The sequence below is a fragment of the Lates calcarifer genome, unplaced genomic scaffold (assembly GCF_001640805.2).
Source record: "Lates calcarifer isolate ASB-BC8 unplaced genomic scaffold, TLL_Latcal_v3 _unitig_1079_quiver_1614, whole genome shotgun sequence".
Classification (NCBI taxonomy): Eukaryota; Metazoa; Chordata; class Actinopteri; family Centropomidae; genus Lates; species Lates calcarifer.
In genome coordinates, this window is record NW_026115276.1 from 36 (window position 1) to 21,210 (window position 21,175).

The following is a 21,175-nucleotide window of genomic DNA, read 5'->3' on the forward strand; positions in this document are numbered from 1 at the left end:
TACATATGTTCACTGAATCTCATTTATTAAAGTTAAAGTTATTTCATTCCTCTTGGCTCAGGTGGTAATTCAAAGATAATAATATATCAGGCAGACTTTTGTAGGCATACATCACAGACACACAGGTATTTATAATGAAATCATAGGCTACATCTCACGCACAGTATATTTTTAGAAATGTCATACATGTTAAAATCTTTTGTCCAGTACTTCTACCCAATGAGTAATGTTAATGCTTTGTTGCTTCTCACCTTGTACAAGGAAGCTGTAGTTGAGTGATTTCTCAGTTTACCAAGAGCCACTCTTCTGTTGTTATTGTGCTGGTTTCCAGTGGTAGACCACCATCCTCCTGACTGCAGTGAGACCTGTTATAAGAAGACTTCTGCAGCTTATGTTCTATTCCACTGCTGAAGTAGCATGAGAAGCAGTCACTGTTTGTGATACCGGGATCGGTCTCATCAACAGACACAGCAACCTCTGGCCAGTCCCACAGCATGTGAATAATAGTGCCAATAATACGGTCTGCACAAAAAGAGCAGCAGGGACCTGTCCTAAATTTCCTAAATTTGACCAAGTTTCTGGGGTGAAATACAAGACCTGTGAGTAACTATATATTATTTAGTGGTTTGGTTTAATTCTAGACATCCTCTTCATCTCAAAACAGTCATCAGCTGGTGTGTGTGTGTGTGTGTGTGTGTGTGTGTGTGTGAATTTTTCTCTGTTTAGGTTCTCCATTCCAGTCAGCCACTGGCTTCAATCACTTCAGTTCACTATGAAAGGCTGCTTGTAAAGATTTTTAATTTACTTGAATTAGATGTGACAGTGAACAACATGCCCGTTTTAACTGTTGTCAAACTTAGTTCATTATGTCATGCAGTAGACACTTACTGAATCAATTTAAATTTACAACAGCCATGATGTAACTGATACTAGTAAAGCATACATTGTGTTTACTGTAATGGACTCAGTAAGTTTCATATCTTTGCAAGTTAATTGAGCCTGAAAGTCAGGGAAAAGACCTTGGAAAACAATTAGAAGTGGGGTATTGCCTAAGTGATTTGTAGAAACTGGTTTATCAAGTGATTAGTTAACTTTCCAAATCGAGGTTATTGGTGACACAGTAATCTATCCTTGGCCTGTGGGTATTCCACACACTCACAGTTTGAGAAGATTCAGCTCAATTAACCTGCTTACCAACTAGCCAACTCGTGGTCCCTAAATAAATGGAACGGATAGAGGCTTAATCCCCTCTCAGTTTTTATTTGAGATGATACAGGCTACACAGGAAAACAAATGACAAGAAAGCGCGCGGTGTCGCTCTAATTCCTGGTCTCCCGCTGTCACTTGAACGACTCGTTCCCACGGTAACAGACAACACAAAACCAACAGACACGGTGACGACACATGAACAATGTCCTACCAAAGGTTTTTCAGTCGTCTCTCTAAAGAGGAACAGGACTTCTATGAAACTAAATACGCAGCTGCAGAGTTTTACCGGGTTAACAGAGTCCCGAGGAGATGGAGAGAGCTCTGAATGAGCTCTTCCTCCAAAAGCCTGAGGACGTTCACGGTTATCTGGTATGAGTTTGTTTCCCTGCTGTTGACAGATAGCTGGACCGTTCGAAAACCTGGCCCTGAGGCGATGCTAATCCTAGGAAAGCCTGTTGTAGTCTCGGCTAAGCCAGTTACCTTAGCTAGAAACTTTACTAGTTACACGCTCGGAGTTATGGTGCAAAAGACAAAAATTCGCGTGGCAAAATTTACTTTGCTTCTCAGCCCCACAAAGCGTTTCTTTATAAAGAAACGGTGGTGCGTTGAACACCATCTATTTCACATGTGCACTACTTAAAAAAAAAAAAAAAATCAAATTTATTTCATATACTGAGTTTAGAACAATCGGAATTGACCATGGTGTAGTACACATTTTAGTTAATGGTATAATAATAGCATAGGGAATAAAATGATTTATCTTTATTCTTATGTACAGTTTAGTACAGCAAGGTTTACGTATGTGGCTGCTGCACCTCTGACACACCCACCAAACGAGAGAAAACGGTTCACACCGTTTTGAAGAAACAGGTACAACCCAGAAACTGTGCACCGGTTTGCCGGAGTTGGGTGTAATACCACCAAAATCCGCTAGGGGCTGGTTCCAAAAAAATGCCAGCATCATAGACTCCCATTCAAAAAGTGTCAATTTCTCTCATGAAATACTAAGTCAATAATTTTTTCCACAAAACATTATGATATCATTAGCTAAGTTAATTCCTTCTAATTTATGTCCTGGTGGTCCATTTGATAATAATTGCATAATTGAATAGATATTAGACGTCAAAGAGAGACATGTTTGGGGGCGTGTCTGGTTTGATTGGCATCCCAAGTATGGTGATTGACATCGAGCCTAGGTGGATCCTCATATCCAGTTTTATTCAATAAGTAAATATTAATTTTTGTAATGTGTTTAATGTTTAATGTGTGTGTATGTAATGTTTTTTTCCTAGGTGTTTTGACCAGAGAAGGGTAGACACTTAGCGTCCCGATGTACCTTGCTAACCAGGCTAGCTAGCACAAGCATCAGCTGATAGCTTTTGCCTAGCTAACGGTACCTGGAAACCTGTGTAAAGCATAGATTGTGGGGGTGTTTCGTTAATGTAAAGCCCTATTCAAGGTTACATTTTAATCAAAGTTAACCCAAGGACATTTTTGTGTTAATGTAGTTTATGTGAGTGTTAGTGTAACGCCCTATTAATAAAGCTGTCCATTAGGATGTTGTGATAGTTCAGATTAACATAACGTAACTTAAATCTGGTTAAAACAGGGTTAGATATGGTTTTATTCAATGTAAGCTTTCTAAATGTACTGATACTTGACGGTGAGAGTGGTTGAAATACAAAATCTAACATGGGGTAACTATTACAACTATGCTTCACAACTGCTGATTTCACAACAAAATGGCAGCAGCTGGAGGTAGGCAACATGGCAGGTTGTACAGTCTCACCCCTGGCTTTCACAATGGCCATGGAAGTCATCATCAGGGCCTCAAGATGGGTGGTGGGTGGGGAGTGAAGTAAGAATGGACTCCGCCTTCCGCCAATCCAGGATGGTGGACATGGATGACATGACCACACTGACAACCACTGCAGCACTGAACATCAAGTGGGCCCGGATGAAGATCAAGCCAAACAAGTCTCGAAGTATCTCAGTAGTCAAGGGAGAGCTGAAAGAAGTAAGGTTCTTCATCTGTGATGTTCTGATACCAACAGTCTCTGAACAAAAGGTCAAAAGAAGCCTGAGTAGATGTTATGATTCAAACCTCACAGACAAAAACCAACTGCAGCAACTAACGGCAGGATATTGCCAATGGTCTGAACAACATCAACAAGACCTGCTGCCTGGAAAACGCAAACTATGGTGCCTGCAGTTTGGACTTCTTCCCCTGGCCACCTACTATCTATGAGGTCTCAATAACAACTGTGGAGAAGATGGTGAAAACTGTTACATCATATATAAAGAACTGGCTTGGTGTCCCACAATGTAGTACCATCAGGTCCTCTGGTCCCCTTCACTAAAGTCTGTACATTATAGAGCTAACAGTGCCATGGGAAAACTCAATGGAGAAGGCCTATGAACGTAAAAAACTCTGCTACACAGACTTGGCAGCAGATGCAAAACAGCATGGCTGGAATGGCTGGAAATCTATCCACTTGAAGTGGAATGCAGATGATTTTTGGCATCCTCCATCATCAGACTACTGAAAGAACTAGGAAGTCATGGGCAGGCTCTACAGCAGATCATCAAGGCACTATCAAAGGCAGCTGAAAGAAGCTGCCAGTGGATATGGTGCAAGTGGCAGGACCCTTGCTGGGCCTCACGAGTGAGGAGAACTGACTAAGATTCTGGTTTAAAAAAGGCACCAAAAACAAGGCAAATCTCAAATTGGGCATGGGACACAAGCTCAGGCTTAATCACCCTGTAGCTTGCTGCCTTCGAGGAGGGTGTACAGTGTTTGAAAGGCCGAAACACCCAATGATCTGAAGGAACGCTACTGAAGATGTGTCCCAAATTAAAACAAACCCATAAAGAATTTCATCTCCCAGACCACTTGGAACATCAAGGTAAATCTCATCTGAGAGCATAACATCTAGTGGCACAAGGGACAGTATAACCTCATGTCCTGTGTTTCATGAATTAGCAGTCATTTAAATCTGAATGTGTGGATGGAAACATTTAATGAAATCATCAGCCTTTATCATATCTGTGATCACAATGCCACCCTCCTCATTTATATCATCATCTGATTGAAAGTTCATACTTAGTCCTCCACTGAGGCAAATATTCATACCCCTGTCCTGACGGCAGCTATATGTATGTGATTCATTGTGATCCACCATGTCTTAACATTCATCTTGCTGTGGAGAAGGGAGACTGCATGGACAACACCTTAGTTCTGAAATGGGTGGTGATGATGATGCCAGAAAACCAGCTCACTTCCTCTGATGAAAGGACAGACCAACTTCTATGAAATTTATTCTTTTCTGTCCTTTTCCATTTTCAGCTTCTTACCTTTGATCTAATTTCTGCTGCTGTCAGGTGATTGTTAAATAACATTATTAAAAACAGAATTTTGAAAATATTAAACTGGAAATAAGTAATCGAGCCACTCTTGCACAGTCACAACCTTCACAGGTATTTCTCAGTTGGAAATAAAAAGGGTCTTCAACAGAAAACAGGTAGAACAAGCCAACAGAAGTGAAATCAGGACTCAACACTGTACTATGTACTGCTCTCCTGCCTGTCTGTGTGTGTATCTGTGTGCATGTATGTCTGTGCGATTAAAAGTGACTTAGACCCATTACTCCTTCTGGCACCAAACAACGCAGCAAGATAATATTTCTGCTGTTATGTGGCTTTCTCCTCTGAGGTGGTTTGTGTTTGCCCCCAGTTTTTCTTCTGTTTTGCCTCCAGCTAACACTGTGATTTAATCATGATATCAGGCCTAAAAGGGTCAATGGCATAGTGTAGTAGTTGTCATGGCAATCTCAGTACTAAGGGGTAATAAATTGTAATTCACAATCACCAATGAGAACACCCAGTTAAGCTCTAACTGCCTTGATATTGGATCTTAACATGGGACAAAACTCTTGTGGGACTGTTTCCATGTTGCACTGACTGACTGACTGACTGTGATATGCATTCTTGTACATTTGTTTCTAGGAATTGAAGAGAGTAGATATTAGTCTTGAATTTTTTAATTTAGTTAATCAAAACAGAAAATGTTGACCACATTTTGTTCTGTGTTGCTTCATTTGTGATGAATTGCAACCACCAATACAAAATTTGCAAAAATGCCTGGCAGCATAATGGCAGAATTTGTGTGTTTTTAAGTTTGGTCATGTCATGTCTTTTTCGTCACTTTAGGCGGATTACTTTGCAAGCCTTTCTGCACCACCAAGGATAAACAGACTGAAAGGAAGAGAGGTGTATGATACAAGAGGACAACTATCCATTGAGGTGGAGGTCTTCTGCATTGTTTGCAACAAGGAAAAGGTAAAATTCATAAGCCACATTTTCCTTTTGCCTACAGACTCGTCCAGCACTAGTCCAGTGTAATTTCAACAGATGAGCTGTTGAAGCTTTCCAAACCGCTTGGACTGTGGCTGACTTACTTGTGCCACGTTCTGGATATTCTGAACAGTGTATGCATTCAGTGTAAAGATTGAACTCAAAAAAATATAACCAAGGAGATACTGATTGTGAAGTGACAATGAGGGATCTCTTCAAACGTACAGGAAGCTCTGATGTGAGGAGGCAGCTGGAAGCAAGAAGTGAGCAAAAGAGGTAGAAAAACAGACCATGACCCTTGACCCTTTTTATTTCAGTTTTCTATACTATCACAAAAGCGAGATGAGATATGACACTTGGAAACAAAGTAATGGTGAGGTCATTAAGCGAACAGACCTAGGACCTTTTCCTCAACAGTATTACTTAGTGCTACAATGTTATCATCAGGAGTGAGAGGCCAGTTCCTCAGAGCCAGAGATAGATAATAATAATTAAAATAACCTTATCTATAACTCATGTATGTGTATTAAAATTTAAATAGATAAGATTTAACAAATGAAATCAAAACACAGAATTAAAAGTGATTTCAGTAGATCTAGGAAAAGGTAACTGTAAAATAACGTGTTCTTCTGTTGGATCTTGTGAGTAGTGATTGTATTGACGAGAAGATAGAGAGTTAGGCTAACCTAATTTGATTAAATATAAGCATGGATAACAGCCTTGTAGATAAAACCACATTAGATAAGACCACAATTTTTGAAATGTCACAGAAGTAAAGGAAGAAAACCTCATCATTTCTTATCTTAGTGGCCAAGTTATTAAAAGCTGAATTTATAAGACAAACACTGACATACAGTTATCTTAAAAGTCTACAGATGATGCTTAGACAGAAATTAGTGTCCCATTCTCCCTGATTTATTTATAGAATAAAGAGCCTTCTTGCTGCAAGGTGACAGTGCTAACCACTGCGCCACCATGATGCCCATGTCGGTCATGAGGTCTTCTTAAATTTTATTCATATATAGCCTGATATCACAAAATCTGTTCACCCACAACCTCATTCAACCTCAAATCATTCATTTATTATCTATGGCGCTTATCCGTTCACACTCACACACTCACATTCACATTCACACCTATGGGGAATTTAGAGTCACCAGTTAACCAAATGTGCATGTCCTTGGACTGTGGGAGGAAGCCAGAGTACTCAGAGAGAACCCACGCAGGCACAGGAAATGCAAATTCCACACAGAGCCCCAGGCTCGAACCGGGGCTTGAACCCGGAACCTTCTTGCTGTGAGGCAACAGTGCACCACTGTGCCACCCCACCCTCAAATCAGGTAAAGAGAAAATAACCCCCCAAAAAACATAACTTTCAGGATAGACAGATATACAATAAACGTCATGTGCATAGAATAGAACAACATAGTTTACAATATCGACAATCAGGATGACTGATCTTGGAGGACTTTGAGTAACTTTCAGGTGCTGGCAATAGATAGGAAATGAGCAACATGACAGCACAGCACAGGAGACAAAACCAAGTACACCTTCTGGGAGAAGATAACAAACACACTGGAAAGGGACAGCTGATAGTCCAGCACATACAGCCTGGGTGAAGGAGGAGAAAAAGTGGGCGAGAGGGAAAGAGAGAAGACAGCCTTGACACTCATGTGCTTGAGGGAATAACAAACACAGGGTTAGAGAGGTGGAGCACTTTTCAGAACATTTACAATAATCTCCTCGACAAGACAACAGGGACTCTACTGTATGTTTCAACAGTGCAACAGCAGAAGTGATTCAGCTCATCACAGTCTGAGCTCCAGGGTTATTTTGCACTTAGTTAAAAATGCAGTGCTAAGATTTGTTTCTGGATTTGTGTGTTCACGCCATGTCATTCATAACAACTTCAATGATTTTGGGGTAAATAGCTTGTTGTAAAACCTTTGAAAAAGTTCTCCCCTCTCTTGGTGTCCAGAGCATATCCTCAGCTGCTGTCTCCAGCTACTTTGGGCCAAAGGAAACTTCACTGGACTGGAAAGCTGGGAGTCAGAGGGCTGACCATGTGATGACTGCTGTCCAATGGATCAATGAACCTCTGAACCACATGCTGAAGGGCAAAAACCCCTGTGACCAAACAGAAGTTGACCATGCACTCAGGTAGTGTTCAAATGTTTTTGAAGTTACTCAGGAGGGTTGCATTCCTGGAGGGGTATTGAGATGAAAAAAGGCTCTGAGACCTATGGTTATTTATCTGTCTACATACTCCAAAGATCATCAACTGTGCTGTTTTAGTAATGGTCATCATTGTCCATTTGATACTCCACATGTTGTAAAATTGTTTTTCATCTAGGGCCATAATGCAAGTTTCCTGATTTTAATCCTCTGCATAAACTACAAGGTAAACAAACAGACATAGATAAATAAGTAGTGGCACTTTTATAGATTAAAATCCAATGGAGTCTAATGTAGTTTGCTTTTTGTTAGAGTCCTGGAATGAGGTCATGCAGAGGTTAATGCTTTGCACCAGTTTGCCTCTTGTCACAGGATCATCAAGATCCAATGGAAAAGCTTAAAGAGTTGTAATGTTTGGCAATTGGGGTGCACAATGCCATATTCATATTCATACTGTCTCACAATAAATTCAAATTTGGAACTTCAAACAGTAGACATATTTTAGGTAACACTAGATAGATAGTACTTTATTTATTACAGGGGTGGCTGTGGCTTAGTAGGTAGAGCACATCGCCCACTAATCAGAAGGTCATTGGTCAGTGGCTCCTCTAGTGGGCATGCTGAAGTATCCTTGGGTAAGAAACTGAACCCCAAATTGCCCTCGATGTGGCATTGGTTTGTGAATGTATGTGTGTATTAGAGTGCTGTGTATATGTAGAACAAGCACTGTATGAAAGCACTTTGAATGGTCGATATGATTAGAAAGTGCAAGTCCATTTACTAGTTGTAATTAGCAATTTTAGTCTTGGGCATAACATGTACTGTGTATGATGCTGTATATACGCAGCCCGCATCCTTTAGTACTGTAGAAGTGAACAAGACTAAATTAAGACCTACACGATGTCTATAGCAATCTAGTCTAGTTTCCAAAAGTGCAAATATCCAGAATGACAGTAATAATTGAACATTGCTGGTAATTTCTGAACACATTTGTTTATTTTCTGAATGATTTTTTCATGGCTGTAGCATGGAGGAAACTAAATTCTCACTCTGTGGGACAACAAATTTAATCTTGATTTATGCCTCTAACTAAGCCTCTTGGTTTGGTTTGTAATTGCTCTTTACAGTTTATATGGAAATAGGTAACCTTCATTTAATCAGACAGTCTCATTGAGCTCAAGATCTCTTTTGCAAGAAAGACCTCATTACAATTGAATAAATCAGACTTAAGTGACACAACAAAACATAGCTAGTCATACACAAATATGTTCAAGTTATAATCCATCATCTATACCATCTGTAAGGGTCGCCGCGGGGCTGGAGCCCAGGTGACATTGGGTGAACAGATCGCCAGTCTATCCACATAGAAAAGCCTGTAGGTTTGTTGGGATGTATTAGGTGTCACAACTATCTTGGAGCTCCATGAACAGATGGTTTCTTTTAGAGCTTGCTTTTGTGACCCAAAATGTAATTTTGTGTTCTATAATTGTACAGCGATTTCTTCATGGCCCACTATCTGGAGGAGAAAGACATCCACAGCAGGGAGAAGGAGGAGAGTCGTTCACCCAGCGAGTCTGAGTTGGTGCTTTTTTCTGCACCACCTGCACAGACTAAAGACAAAAAGAATGTTGATAAAGGTGGGGTAATGACTAGTTGTCCAATAGTACTGCTGAATGTTTGCTATCGCTAGTTCCGAAATCTTGCACTTACAGCCAGTTATTAAACCTAAACAAGCTTGTGTGTTTTTCCCAGAGAGGGATTCTAGAGCGCTCTAAAAGAAAAAAATGAAATGTAGAAACACTTTTTCCACTGTTATTACTGCTTGATAAAATATAGGATTTGTATCTGTACTCTGTAGGTGACAGTGCTTTTTTTTTTTTACCAGATCAGAAGTCAGTTACAGCATAATGTTTTGTTTAGTGGTTTAAGAATATATTTTCCCAGTTCAAAAGAAATTTTCTGTATAGGAACCAGCATAGAGTAGAAAATAAATAGATAAATAAATACATAATGCAGGGAGCTCTTGACTTCTTTCAACAGAAATAAATTAATATATAGGAGGAGGAAGATAAATTAGAAAATAGAAACCACATATACTCAAATAACTGATTCAGTAATGTTGTATGTTTTAAAATGTATATGGCTCTGCTGCCTTTTATTTTGCAGGTTTGCTAAAGAGATTGAATATGTATGGATATTATCTAACTAAAACAAGTTTCTGACCATTTCATTTTATGTATATGGAATTTGCCAAACAGTATACCATTCAAAACAGTTTATGAACAGTTTGAATAAAAATATCTTGTTCTCTTCCACTGAGTATTTCCCAAAATAAATTAAAATATTGCTACAATACAGCAGTTTTTCTAGACAGAGAATTTTACACATAATAAGCAACAGAAAAAAGTGTCTCTTCCCATAAAAATCACAGGAATAAATCATATTTGGTTCAAATCTCGCCAGAACAGTCTTTAAAGGAGAAAATATGAAAAGAAAAGGGCAGAATTGTAAATGAAACTTCTTTCATTTTATTGTTAAAACAGTATTTGTCTGATATCCTCCATGCTTATTTCCAATTTAGGACACTGAGAATGTTCTTTCAGTGTAAAAGATATCTAGTCGTTTTCACGTTTGATCTCTGGACAGTGACCAGACTATCTGGTTTGGACACTCCAGCGTTGTCCTTTGACAAATGCAGCACACAGTCAGAAAACATGTGAGAGATGTGTTCTCACCTACTGGAAATGCTCTGTTTAGTACAGGTGAGGGGTGAAGCCTGCAGGTAGAGCATGCAGGAGACCACTCACTTGCTGTGAATTCTCTACACAATTACCTGTTCTATTCACACAGATTTTATGCTAGAGAGCTAAAGTCTGTTTAATGTCCAGTCCAACTGATTTGGACATTTGTCAGCTCCGCCAAGTGATGTCTTGAAAAATTCAAGTTTGCAGCGCATAAGTAGGTGACACTGTAGTGAAGAGGTTTGGAACTATCACCTCACGGGTTTTGAATCTCTCAGCTGGCTGGTTTCTTTCTGTGTGGTCACCCATGCCTGTGTCAGTTTCCTCCCACAGTCCAAAAACATGCAGGTGTTGTGTCTGTTCCCATGTGTTTCCCTTTACCTAAACCAACCACACCCTAACCCCAACCAGTTGTCTCTGCTACACCTTACCATAACCTAACCATACCCCAACCCAACTTGCATTACAGCTAAAAGGAGCACCACTTCAGAGAAGCCATTTCCTCCAGCAGAGCCACCAGAACCAGTTCTGCTTGGTAGTTTGGCCATTGGTTCAGTCTCTCTTGCTGTTGCCAGAGCCGGGGCAGTATTACAGGGCATCCCTCTTTACAAATACATCGCAGCTCTAAGGAACCAAGAGGTTAGATCACGCAAACACAAACGCATATATTCACACAAACAATACACACACTGGGAGCAAAATGTAATGATGTCTTAAACAACTTCTATTCAGACTCCAACACAGTTTCACATTCCCGTCTCCTTGGTAACTTTGCTGAGCTGTGGGAAGACTTCTCCTGGAAAACTGAGTTTACTGGAGGAAGTCATCCTGATCCCCAGAGTAGGACAACGGGTCAAACAAGTACTCACGACTCTCAGTCACTTCCCTGTGTAGTACATGTTCTTTCTGTCTTTAGCCCTCTTCTTCTTAACATTTGCAGTCTGTATAGACTTGTTAACTGTATAAAGTTAGTGTTAGTGTCTTTGTGCAAGTTTGTTGCTTCCTTTGTTGTTGCAATGATGTGTTATATTATTGGTAAGGCACCTCAGTTCTCCTATCTTCAGTTTTCACTACAGCATTTATAAAATGCACTGAACTGTGAACTTCTTCAACAGATCATCACAATGACCCTTGAGATACAGAAGGAGATGATGAGAATAATGAACACTTCAACAAAAGCTGGGGTGAGGGACATTGCTATTTATTCACTGTAAGAATAGGAACTGAGGTCACACAGGCTTTATGATAGCACAGAATGTAAAAGGTGGAGGCAGGATTCAAAGCTTTTTCTGTTACTCAGCTTTCCTAAAAGATACATACAAATGTGATTTTCATGGCTAATGTTCAAATTAACTCAGGTATGTGGGCCTGGAGGTATGTCAAAATGTTTATTAAAGTATTCAGTACTTCTCCTATCTGCCTTTACCATTATGCAGCATTTGTACTATATACACAGAGTTATCTCCTGCATTGTTCAATGACCCCTAGCACTTACATTCATAACGCAAACACTGTAGAGGCTGAGTGGAACACACTTGTCTTCTAATAACCTTGCAATGACAGCCATCCCATTCAAATCTATGAATAAATATTCATCTATTGTCATTCACATGCAGCTTCAGCTAAGCTACTTTTCAACAGATGTAGCCAAAGAGGGGACATGTAAAGAACATTGTAGGTTAATATATTTATTAGAGTTGGATCTGTTAAAGTATAATACACAGATGTTGTCTGTTTGCTTCGAGGCCACTCAGGCAATTCTGCATGACAGTGGAGCGCTGGCTCTGGGCTATGAGAAACCTGAACAGCCTCTGGATCTGATCACTGAAGCCTGTGCTAACCTTGGACTGGCACTGGGAACAGAGATCCATTTAGCAGTAAACTGTGCTGCCCATGAGCTAATGGATTATGTAAGTCAACGAAAGGTAGTTGCTGGGTTTGTTTGCCAGGTGTTGGGAGTCCTTACATAGGAGCCTTTTTTTAAATTACCTCTACATACAGACAGCCAAGGAGGTCATTTCACATGCAAATACAGCATACACATTCAGCCACAACAATGAAACTGGAAATCTGTTTTTTTCTTCTCTTCCTTTCAGTCTAAAGGAAAATATGAAGTTGCAACAGGAATTTTGAAGTCTCCGGATGAATTAGTGGACATGTACCAAACTATCATCAACAAATATCCAGCAGTGGTAGCTTTAATCGACCCATTTAGGAGAGAGGTAAGTTCAAAACATTATAATTATTTCCTCAACATTTCCAAGTTCATGTATATAGGCATTATTGTTTATATACCCTATATGATGTCTCTCTTTGGGTTTTGCTCCTGATACTTAAGAAGGTTTAGCAGAAGAGTAAAAACAATTCCAGTAAATTTACATACAGAGACAGCTTCAAAGTTAGTTTTTAGCAAAGGTTACTGACACAGAAGTGAATGGTGTATTTGTTGGGGACTATTATCAGTGGTGGATTCACCTACATTTCAATTTAATTTTATTTATATAGCGCTAATTCACAATGGTGTTATCTCAGAGCATTTTTCATATAGAGCAGGTCTAGACTGAGCAATTCCCACCATGAGCAACACTTGGTGACAGTGACATTTGGTGTCTAGTAAGTTACAGCAGTATGGTGTGCGTGTGAAGATGTGTGTGTTCATGGTAATGAGAGTTGAAATACATTATTAAATGATTTTCAGCTGACTCAAGCCATGGCTTGACAGCACTACCTACCACCTACCATTAGTAGATTTTTTTTGGTTTATATGTATTTGTGAGGTTGATGGCTTGATAGATTTATGTGTTTAAATGCACATGTATGATCATTTGTACAGCATGCTCTTCACTCAAATGTTTATCCTCGTTGTGTGTATGTGTGTTTGTGTTCTGCAAGGATATAGATCAGTGGGAGAAGCTGAGCAATGTGATTGGAGATTCATGTTCGCTTCTCGCTGACATGACTTGCAAGTCAAAGGCCCCATCCCTTCTGGGAGTCAGTGGTCGCATATTAAAACACATCAACGAGACAACAGTCAGTGATTTGGTCCTCATCACATCAGATCACCAAGGTAACAGGAAAAGATGCAGAATCAACGCTGAATGAGAAAGACAATACTCAGCTATAAATTAGGAAAATGGACATCACATTGTTTGTGATGCCTCCTATATGAGACTTGATGGAAAGAAGCCAGTGACTGATGGAGCCTTGCAGGAGTCAGACATAGAAGTCCTTTGAAGTATTTTCCATACACTTCTCTTCCTACATTATATGACCAATCAGGTGGTCTATAAAAACAGATTAAGTGCTCAGTCGTTAAAAATAGACCACTGTTCAGCACTGTAGCCTAGGTGTCATCTTCCTCTACATTCCCAACCTCATCAGTGTTGGCATGAAGGTATCAGCAGAGTGACAGTGAAGAGCATCATGTTAGGATGGCCACACTGTACAGCATGAATATGACATTACTAGTTAGGTAGCAACATAGCTGATAGTGACACATGGATGAGACATGACATATGCAACTGATAAATGCTGAGGGATGACTTCAGTGCCTGAGCTAATCCTGCCTCCACACTTCATTAGTATTACTACATTTGTGAAATATTGCTTTGATGGTGTTATGACTGTTATCAGTGCTAATTATTGTGTATGTGTGTGTCTTCACTTGTTGATCTGCAGGTTCACTGTTAATGGCTACAACAAGCAGTGAGCCCAGCAGTGGTGACTCTTTGTCAGATATAGTAAGTCTTATTCTTTTTCTCTTACTTTATGTGTCCAGCTTAATGTTTTGTGCCTGATCACAGAACAGTTCTGCACCTCTTCACCACACTGTTTAAGATTCTCTCAGAGAAGAAAACCTTGTTCCAAAGCAACAGCCATCTGCAGTAATTCAATTCAATTCAATTCAATTCAATTTATATAGCGCCATATCACAACAAAAGTCATCTCAAGGCACTTTTCACATAGAGCAGGTCTAGACCATACTCTTTAAAATAGGTATTTACAGAGAGAGACCCAACAAATCCCACCATGAGCAGCACTAGGCGACAGTGGCAAGGAGAAACTTCCTTTTCAGAGGCAGAAACCTCGAGCAGAACCGGACTCAGGGTGGGGTGGGGGGGTAGAGAATAGCGAGAGAGGAACATATCATAACACAGGTTCCATATAAAACGTAAGGTGATACCAATTATTACAGCAGTAGTAATGATAGTAATGATAATTAAAGTATTAACTGCTAACATAGCAATACAACTAATTTCTAATTATAGCAGCGGGGTGTTGAGTGGAGTTGTAGGAGCAGCAGGAGACTTGTCATCACAGATCAGACTCTACAGCTCCAGAGGCAGAAATACCTGCAAAAAGAGACAGAGGAGGAGAGAGAGACAGAAGAGCACAATACTACAGGAAAGGGGACATATTGAGTTAGTAACATGTATTTATGGGATATGAATCCATATTGTGGAGGAGAGAGAGAGAGAGAGAGAGAGAGAGAGAGAGAGAGAGAGAGAGAGAGAGAAAAGCTCATTGCATCATGGGAGATCTCCCGGCAGTCTAGGCCTATAGCAGCATAACTAAGGGATGGTTCAAGCCTGAGCCAACCCTAACTATAGGCTTTATCAAAGAGGAAAGTTTTAAGATGACTCTTAAAGGTACAGAGGGTGTCTGCCTCCCGGACCCAAACTGGGAAAAGGTTCCACAGTAGAGGAGCCTGATAACTGAAGGCTCTGCCTCCCATTCTACTCCTGGAAACTCTGGGAACCACCAGTATACCAGCATTCTGGGAGCACAGAGTCCTAGTGGGATTGTATGGGACTATGAGATCTTTAAGGTAAGATGGAGCCTGACCATTAAGGGCTTTGTAAGTGAGGAGGAGGATTTTGAATTCTATTTTGGATTTGACTGGGAGCCAATGCAGAGAGGCTAACACAGGAGAAATATGGTCTCTTTTCCTAGTTCCTGTCAGTAATCGTGCTGCAGCATTTTGAATCAGCTGCAGAGTCTTTATAGACTTGTTGGGGCAGCCTGATAATAATGAATTACAATAGTCCAGCCTAGACATAACAAATGCATGGACTAGTTTTTCTGCATCCTTTTGAGACAGAAAATGTCTAATTTTGGCGATATTACGCAGGTGAAAGAAGGCAGTCCTAGCATATCCTGATCAAAGATGACTCCCAGATTCTTTACAATGGAGCTGGGAGCCAGGGCAATGCCATCTATTGGAACTACATCATTAGAAAATGTATTTCTGATGTGTTCAGGACCAAGTACAATGACTTCAATTTTATCTGAGTTCAGTAATAAAAAATTGCTTGTCATCCAAGTTTTAATGTCCCTAAGACAAGCCTGGAGTTTGGCTAGATGATTGGTTTCATCAGGATCCATTGACAGATAAAGCTGTGTATCATCTGCATAACAATGGAAATTATATGTTGTAGGGATGTGTGGATCTATAGAGCTGTGACTCTCTGTCAGCCTGGCTACAGTGCTGAAAAGAAACCTGGGTTTGTTCTTATTATCTTCTATTAATGACGAGTAATAGGCACCTCTTGCATTACAGAGGAATTTTTTATATCTTTTGACACTATCCTGCCAGGCTAAGTGGGATTCTTCCAGTTTGGTGGAACGCCACATTCTTTCAAGCCTGAAAGAAGTGTATTAATTTTTATTTTTATTAATTAATTTAGCTACTGTATTATCTGAAATATTTCTAGTCAGGATGTTTTTTGCTGATAATACATAATCCAGCAATATAAATTCAAAAGTGATTAAAAAGTGGTCTGATAGAATGGGATTCTGTGGGAAGACTGTTACATGTTCAATGTCAATACCATAAGCTAAAACAAGATCGAGAGTGTGACTGAAACAGTGAGTGGGTTTATTTACACACTGAAAGAAGCCAATAGAGTCTAGTATTGAAGAAAAAGCAGAGCTAAGGCTGTCATTGTTGACATCAACATAAATAGCAATGATGTTTTGTGGGCTCTGAGGGTCACAAACTATCCACCCACTGTTATACTTGTAGGTCCAGGAAGTGTTGTAGTGATATCATGAAAAGTTAAACTGTGCGCTTTCACCACAACTGGGGTCTCCTCCCAGTTATACATGCCCGAAAAACCAAAGGGCAGTGCTCAGGAGGCATCCTAATCAGATGCCTGAACCATCACAGCTCCCTCTGGGTGTCCCAGCTCCTCACCGTATCTCTAAAGCTGAGCCACCCTACAGAAGAAACTTAATTCAGTAGCTTGTATCTGCGATCTCACAACCTAAAGCTCATGACCATAGGTGAGGGTTGGAATGTAGATTGATAATTGACCTTGGAGCCAACCAGGCCTGAAAGGCCTCCTTCTTCAGCCCGACGGCTTCCTTCACCATGCATGTCTCCCAACGGGTTCTCAGTTTGCTGCCTTGACAGTGCAACAGAAGTTTTTAACATGGTCCACTCAGACTGTATGTCCCCAGCCTACCTCATGATGCATGAGAAGTTCTTCCAGAAGTGGAAGTTGAAGCCCCCATGGACAGGGGCCTCTGCCAGATATTCACATGTGGCCCATGTGGCAGCAGTTCCATGTAATTGCTTGTTGCTTTGGGATCACCAGTACACACAAACCTCTCCACCACATTAAGTTAGCGATTCATCACAGAGTTCTACTGGATTCAGATCTGGTGAAAAGGGAGTAGGGATGTTGAAAATAATCATTTCTATGATGCATCGTAATGCGGACATAGATAATTCTGCATCAATGCAGTGACATAACATAATCGATTATTGCCTCCCGACATTGCTTGTTGATTTTCCAGCCTGGACAATAAAGTTCTAAAGTTCAAGAGAGAGGGCCCAGCCAAGATTTTAGGTGACACTGTTGTGACATGTTAGCGATAACATGTGATTCTTGGACTTCAGTCACAACAGAGTTTTATCTAACAATAACGTTACATTACATTAGCGAGGACTGGCAGATTAATTGGCATGTGCTGCAAAAGAGAGTCTCATATCGGAGCTCATCTGGCAGAGCTAATGGCTCTTGTATGCCATGGTTGTGATGTTCTCTACATTCAGAAAGTATCCTTTCTTAGAGCAGAAGACAGTTGCTTGAAGCTGAAGCCAGATTAGTTTTGTTTTTGAGGATGGAACAGTTTCACACACAAATATAAGCTAGACCCATACCGTTTATTTATTTTGGTTTATAATGTAAAGACATTTATGTTGACATTGATTTCTAAAGCCTTTTTCTAAATAATAAAAAAGGGAGTTCATATATATCTGCTTTTATTCATTGAAAAGTATGCAGTAATATAGAAAATTGGGCATGCAATGCATTGTCATGCATTGTCATGCATTGTCATGCATTGTGATATCAAATCAAAATGAATCATTGACAGGATAATAATAATCAAATCAAATCATGAGATCAATAAAGATGCACAGCTTTACTGGAGAGGTCACTGAAGTTCACTGAACTCACTGTCATGTTCATGAACCCAGTTTGAGACGACTTTAGCTTTGTGACATGGAGCATTATCCTGCTGGAAGTAGCCATTAGAAGATGGTAGACTGTGGCCATAAAGGGATGAACATGGTCAGCAACAATACTCAGATAGACTGTGGCATTCAGACCATGACTGACTGGCATTAAGGGCCCAAAGTGAGTCAAGAAAGCATTCCACACACCATTACACCACCACCAGCAGCAGCCTGGACTGATGACACAAGGCAGGTTGGCTCCATGGATTCATGCTGTTGAAGCCAAATTCTGAGCCTACCATCTGCTGCCTCAGCAGAAATCCAGATCCATCAGACCAGGCTACGTTAAGAATGGTTATCTGAGTAACTGTAGCCTTCCTGTCAGCTCCATTCTCCTCTGACCTCTCTCATCAACAAGGTGTTTCCCTCCACACAACTGCTGCTCACTGGATGGGTTTTGTTTTTGCCTCCATTTTTAGTAGAAACTCTGGAGACTGTTGTGTGTAAAATCAGCAGTTTCATAAATACTCAAACCAGCCTGTCTGACACCAACAATCATGCTGTCACTAAGAGTTGAACTTATGCTCCTGACCTGGATCTGCAGGACTTTGTATTGTACTGCTGTAACGGGATTTGCTGATTGGGTAAAAACATGAATAAGCAGATGTACAGGTTTTGTACATCTGTGTGTGTGTGTGTGTGTGTGTGTGTGTGTGTGTGTGTGTGTATACACACTCAGTTGGCAGTTTATTAGGTAAAGTAAGCTAAAATTAACGCAGTCTAATATAACAGCACAGCTACAATCCTGCCATCATGAAGGGTTATAATGTTCAGTTTCTGATGTATCTGTTGTGCATTATATACTAACAGGTGTTTATTATATTGTCCACCTACATTCATATTAATGAGGGTAGGCTAGGTTACTAACACATCTCTTTATATAATGCAGTACAATTGGACTGTGGTCAAATAGTCCTTTTTGCTTAGGAAGGTTCCTAAATGAGTGAAATGACCCAGAAGTATCTCAGTGGCAGCAATGACAAGAGATGGTCCAATTCTCTAAATGTTAAGAAAAGGAGCTTCGGTGCTTCCTATGTTATCTCCTTTAGCAGAGGATACACTGGACCTTCCTTTACGAAAGAAAAGGAGAGAATGCTGTCCCACAATTCCTTGCAGCAGCAGCATTTAATGTGACTCAACAATGTAGTTTTTTTGGCTATTCAACCAAAGCCTGACTGTGCGTAGGAGATCCCGGCTTCATGACAGCACTTTAACCCCCGACCCTCATTATGTTGAGTGCATTCCCTGACAGGTGAAAGTGTTTGCACATCCCAGTATTACAAAAAGGCAAAAACAATGCCCATATATGCCCTTATATAAATAGAAGGTTTTACGTTATGTCTTCCTTATACCTGAGGATTTCTCCTAAAAAAAAGATTTATTGATGACAATGTCAGCATTTAACCATTATGTTTTGTCCTTTCCTTTGTCTTCATCTGGTAGAAGAATGATGTTATGATACAGCTATCAATAAAGCTTTTTTTCAGTGTGCGTCACACATGCTTCCTCAGCACCAGTTTGTGTTGCTCAGTTTGCTGCTCTTCTCTTCCCTCAGGCTGTGGGTTTGGGGCTGGACTATATCAAACTGGGAGGTCTGAGCGGTGCTGAGAGGATGACTAAATACAACCGGCTGATTTCTATAGAGGAAGAACTGGCCCAACAAGGAATCCTGGGTGGGTTTTTTTTATGCTCCTTCCTCATCTTCTTTTAGCTGAACAGAGAAAAAGGAGGCCAGACAAAGCAAGAGAGAGAGGGAGAGGTAGTAATGCTTGAGCTCTCTCTCTCCCTCTCTCTCTCTCTCTCTCTCTGTTGGATGTAAAAAGAAACTATGTGTGAGGAATCATACAAATGTGTATTTGTGTGAGTGGAAGAATGAAAGCCCCTACTTTGGATCTGTTAATTGGCCTCCTAATTACACACAGGGGCAAATACTTTCCCATCCACCATTTCCAAAACCCAGGCCAGGACACTGGAGAGTTAATGAGAGATGACTATATTTCTATGTGTAATCAACTCCCATCATAAAAAGTTTATCAAACATGTTTATTGGTATTTAATGTTTGTGTTGATCTGACACGCTGAAGCTCAGGGTGGACTGAGGTGGAGTGTTTCTGCAGCAGCAGCAGAAACATGATTTCAGTCCTGTTGTCTGGGGCGTCTGTGTTCCAGCTTTGTCCATTTACTTTATTTCATTATTTTGTCTTGTCACAGTCTCCAAGGAGAAGCACTCCCCTCCACTGTTCACTGAAAAACTACAAGAGCAGTCCAACACTGCAGACGTGGCCTGAAGGAATACAGCTCACAGCTTCTGATTCTATCAAGAAAATATGACTGATTTAAACAAGTCTTCATAACTATATATGACAGCTGCCACATTATAATTTACTTTGATAATTCAATTCTGCTGTAATCACTTACTTTCAGGTCATCATTTCACTTTTAAAATCTATTATGCTGATTATAAACATTATAAAGTGCATTAAACTAGTGTTGCCATTCTGTTTTATTTCAAAACTGGTAAAAAAGAAAAAAAAATCAATATGAAGCTATTCAGAGATAGGGTAAGTGGGTAAACACGACCTTCGGTAAAGCAGTTTATAAAACCTTCAAACATCTCATTGCCACTTCAGGTATATACAAGCCATATCACCAGGTGCTGTGCACTGTACCTCCTCACACAAACACAGGTCACAATCAACCATCGTCATAAAAATATCCAAATATAGCAGCACTCATTAGCCATAACACCACACATGAGCTTTCAGTGTTTGCTACAGTGGACACAGTAGAGATCTACTGGTGGAGGTTGTTTTTTCATGCAACCACTGTAAAGCATGTTTTTATGAATATTGTTTGTATCTCTTAAAGACAAATATTCATTTTCTAACAGTTTTGTATTATTGGTAAGATAGAAGATCACCCACTTGTATATTTTTGACATTGTGTGTGTGTCTGTCTGTATATATATATATATATATATATATATATATATACATATATATATATAGAGAGAGAGAGATATATATAGATATATAAAATAGTTGTGTTCAGCTGACCAGTGGGCGCTCCATGCTTTAAGAAAAGGCTGTAAGAAGCTGTGGGACAGATGCTGAAGAACACACCCATGCCTGTGGTAGTGTTGCACGACAATGCTCGCCTCCTGTCTGTCTCC

At 40.1% G+C, this 21,175-nt stretch overlaps 1 protein-coding gene across 1 annotated transcript; it reads left to right on the forward strand.

Moving 5' to 3' along the window:
- The first annotated feature begins 1,357 nt into the window (after positions 1 to 1,357).
- On the forward strand, positions 1,358 to 20,611 carry LOC108886076 (enolase 4-like). The gene is given in 14 exon segments (XM_051067071.1): positions 1,358 to 1,514; positions 1,517 to 1,578; positions 5,419 to 5,547; positions 7,541 to 7,722; positions 9,232 to 9,374; positions 10,948 to 11,117; positions 11,211 to 11,339; positions 11,594 to 11,662; positions 12,224 to 12,388; positions 12,575 to 12,700; positions 13,371 to 13,545; positions 14,157 to 14,218; positions 19,559 to 19,676; positions 20,215 to 20,611. Coding segments are annotated over 14 exon segments (1,710 nt in total). The 5' UTR covers positions 1,358 to 1,411; the 3' UTR covers positions 20,292 to 20,611.
- The last annotated feature ends 564 nt before the right edge of the window (positions 20,612 to 21,175 follow it).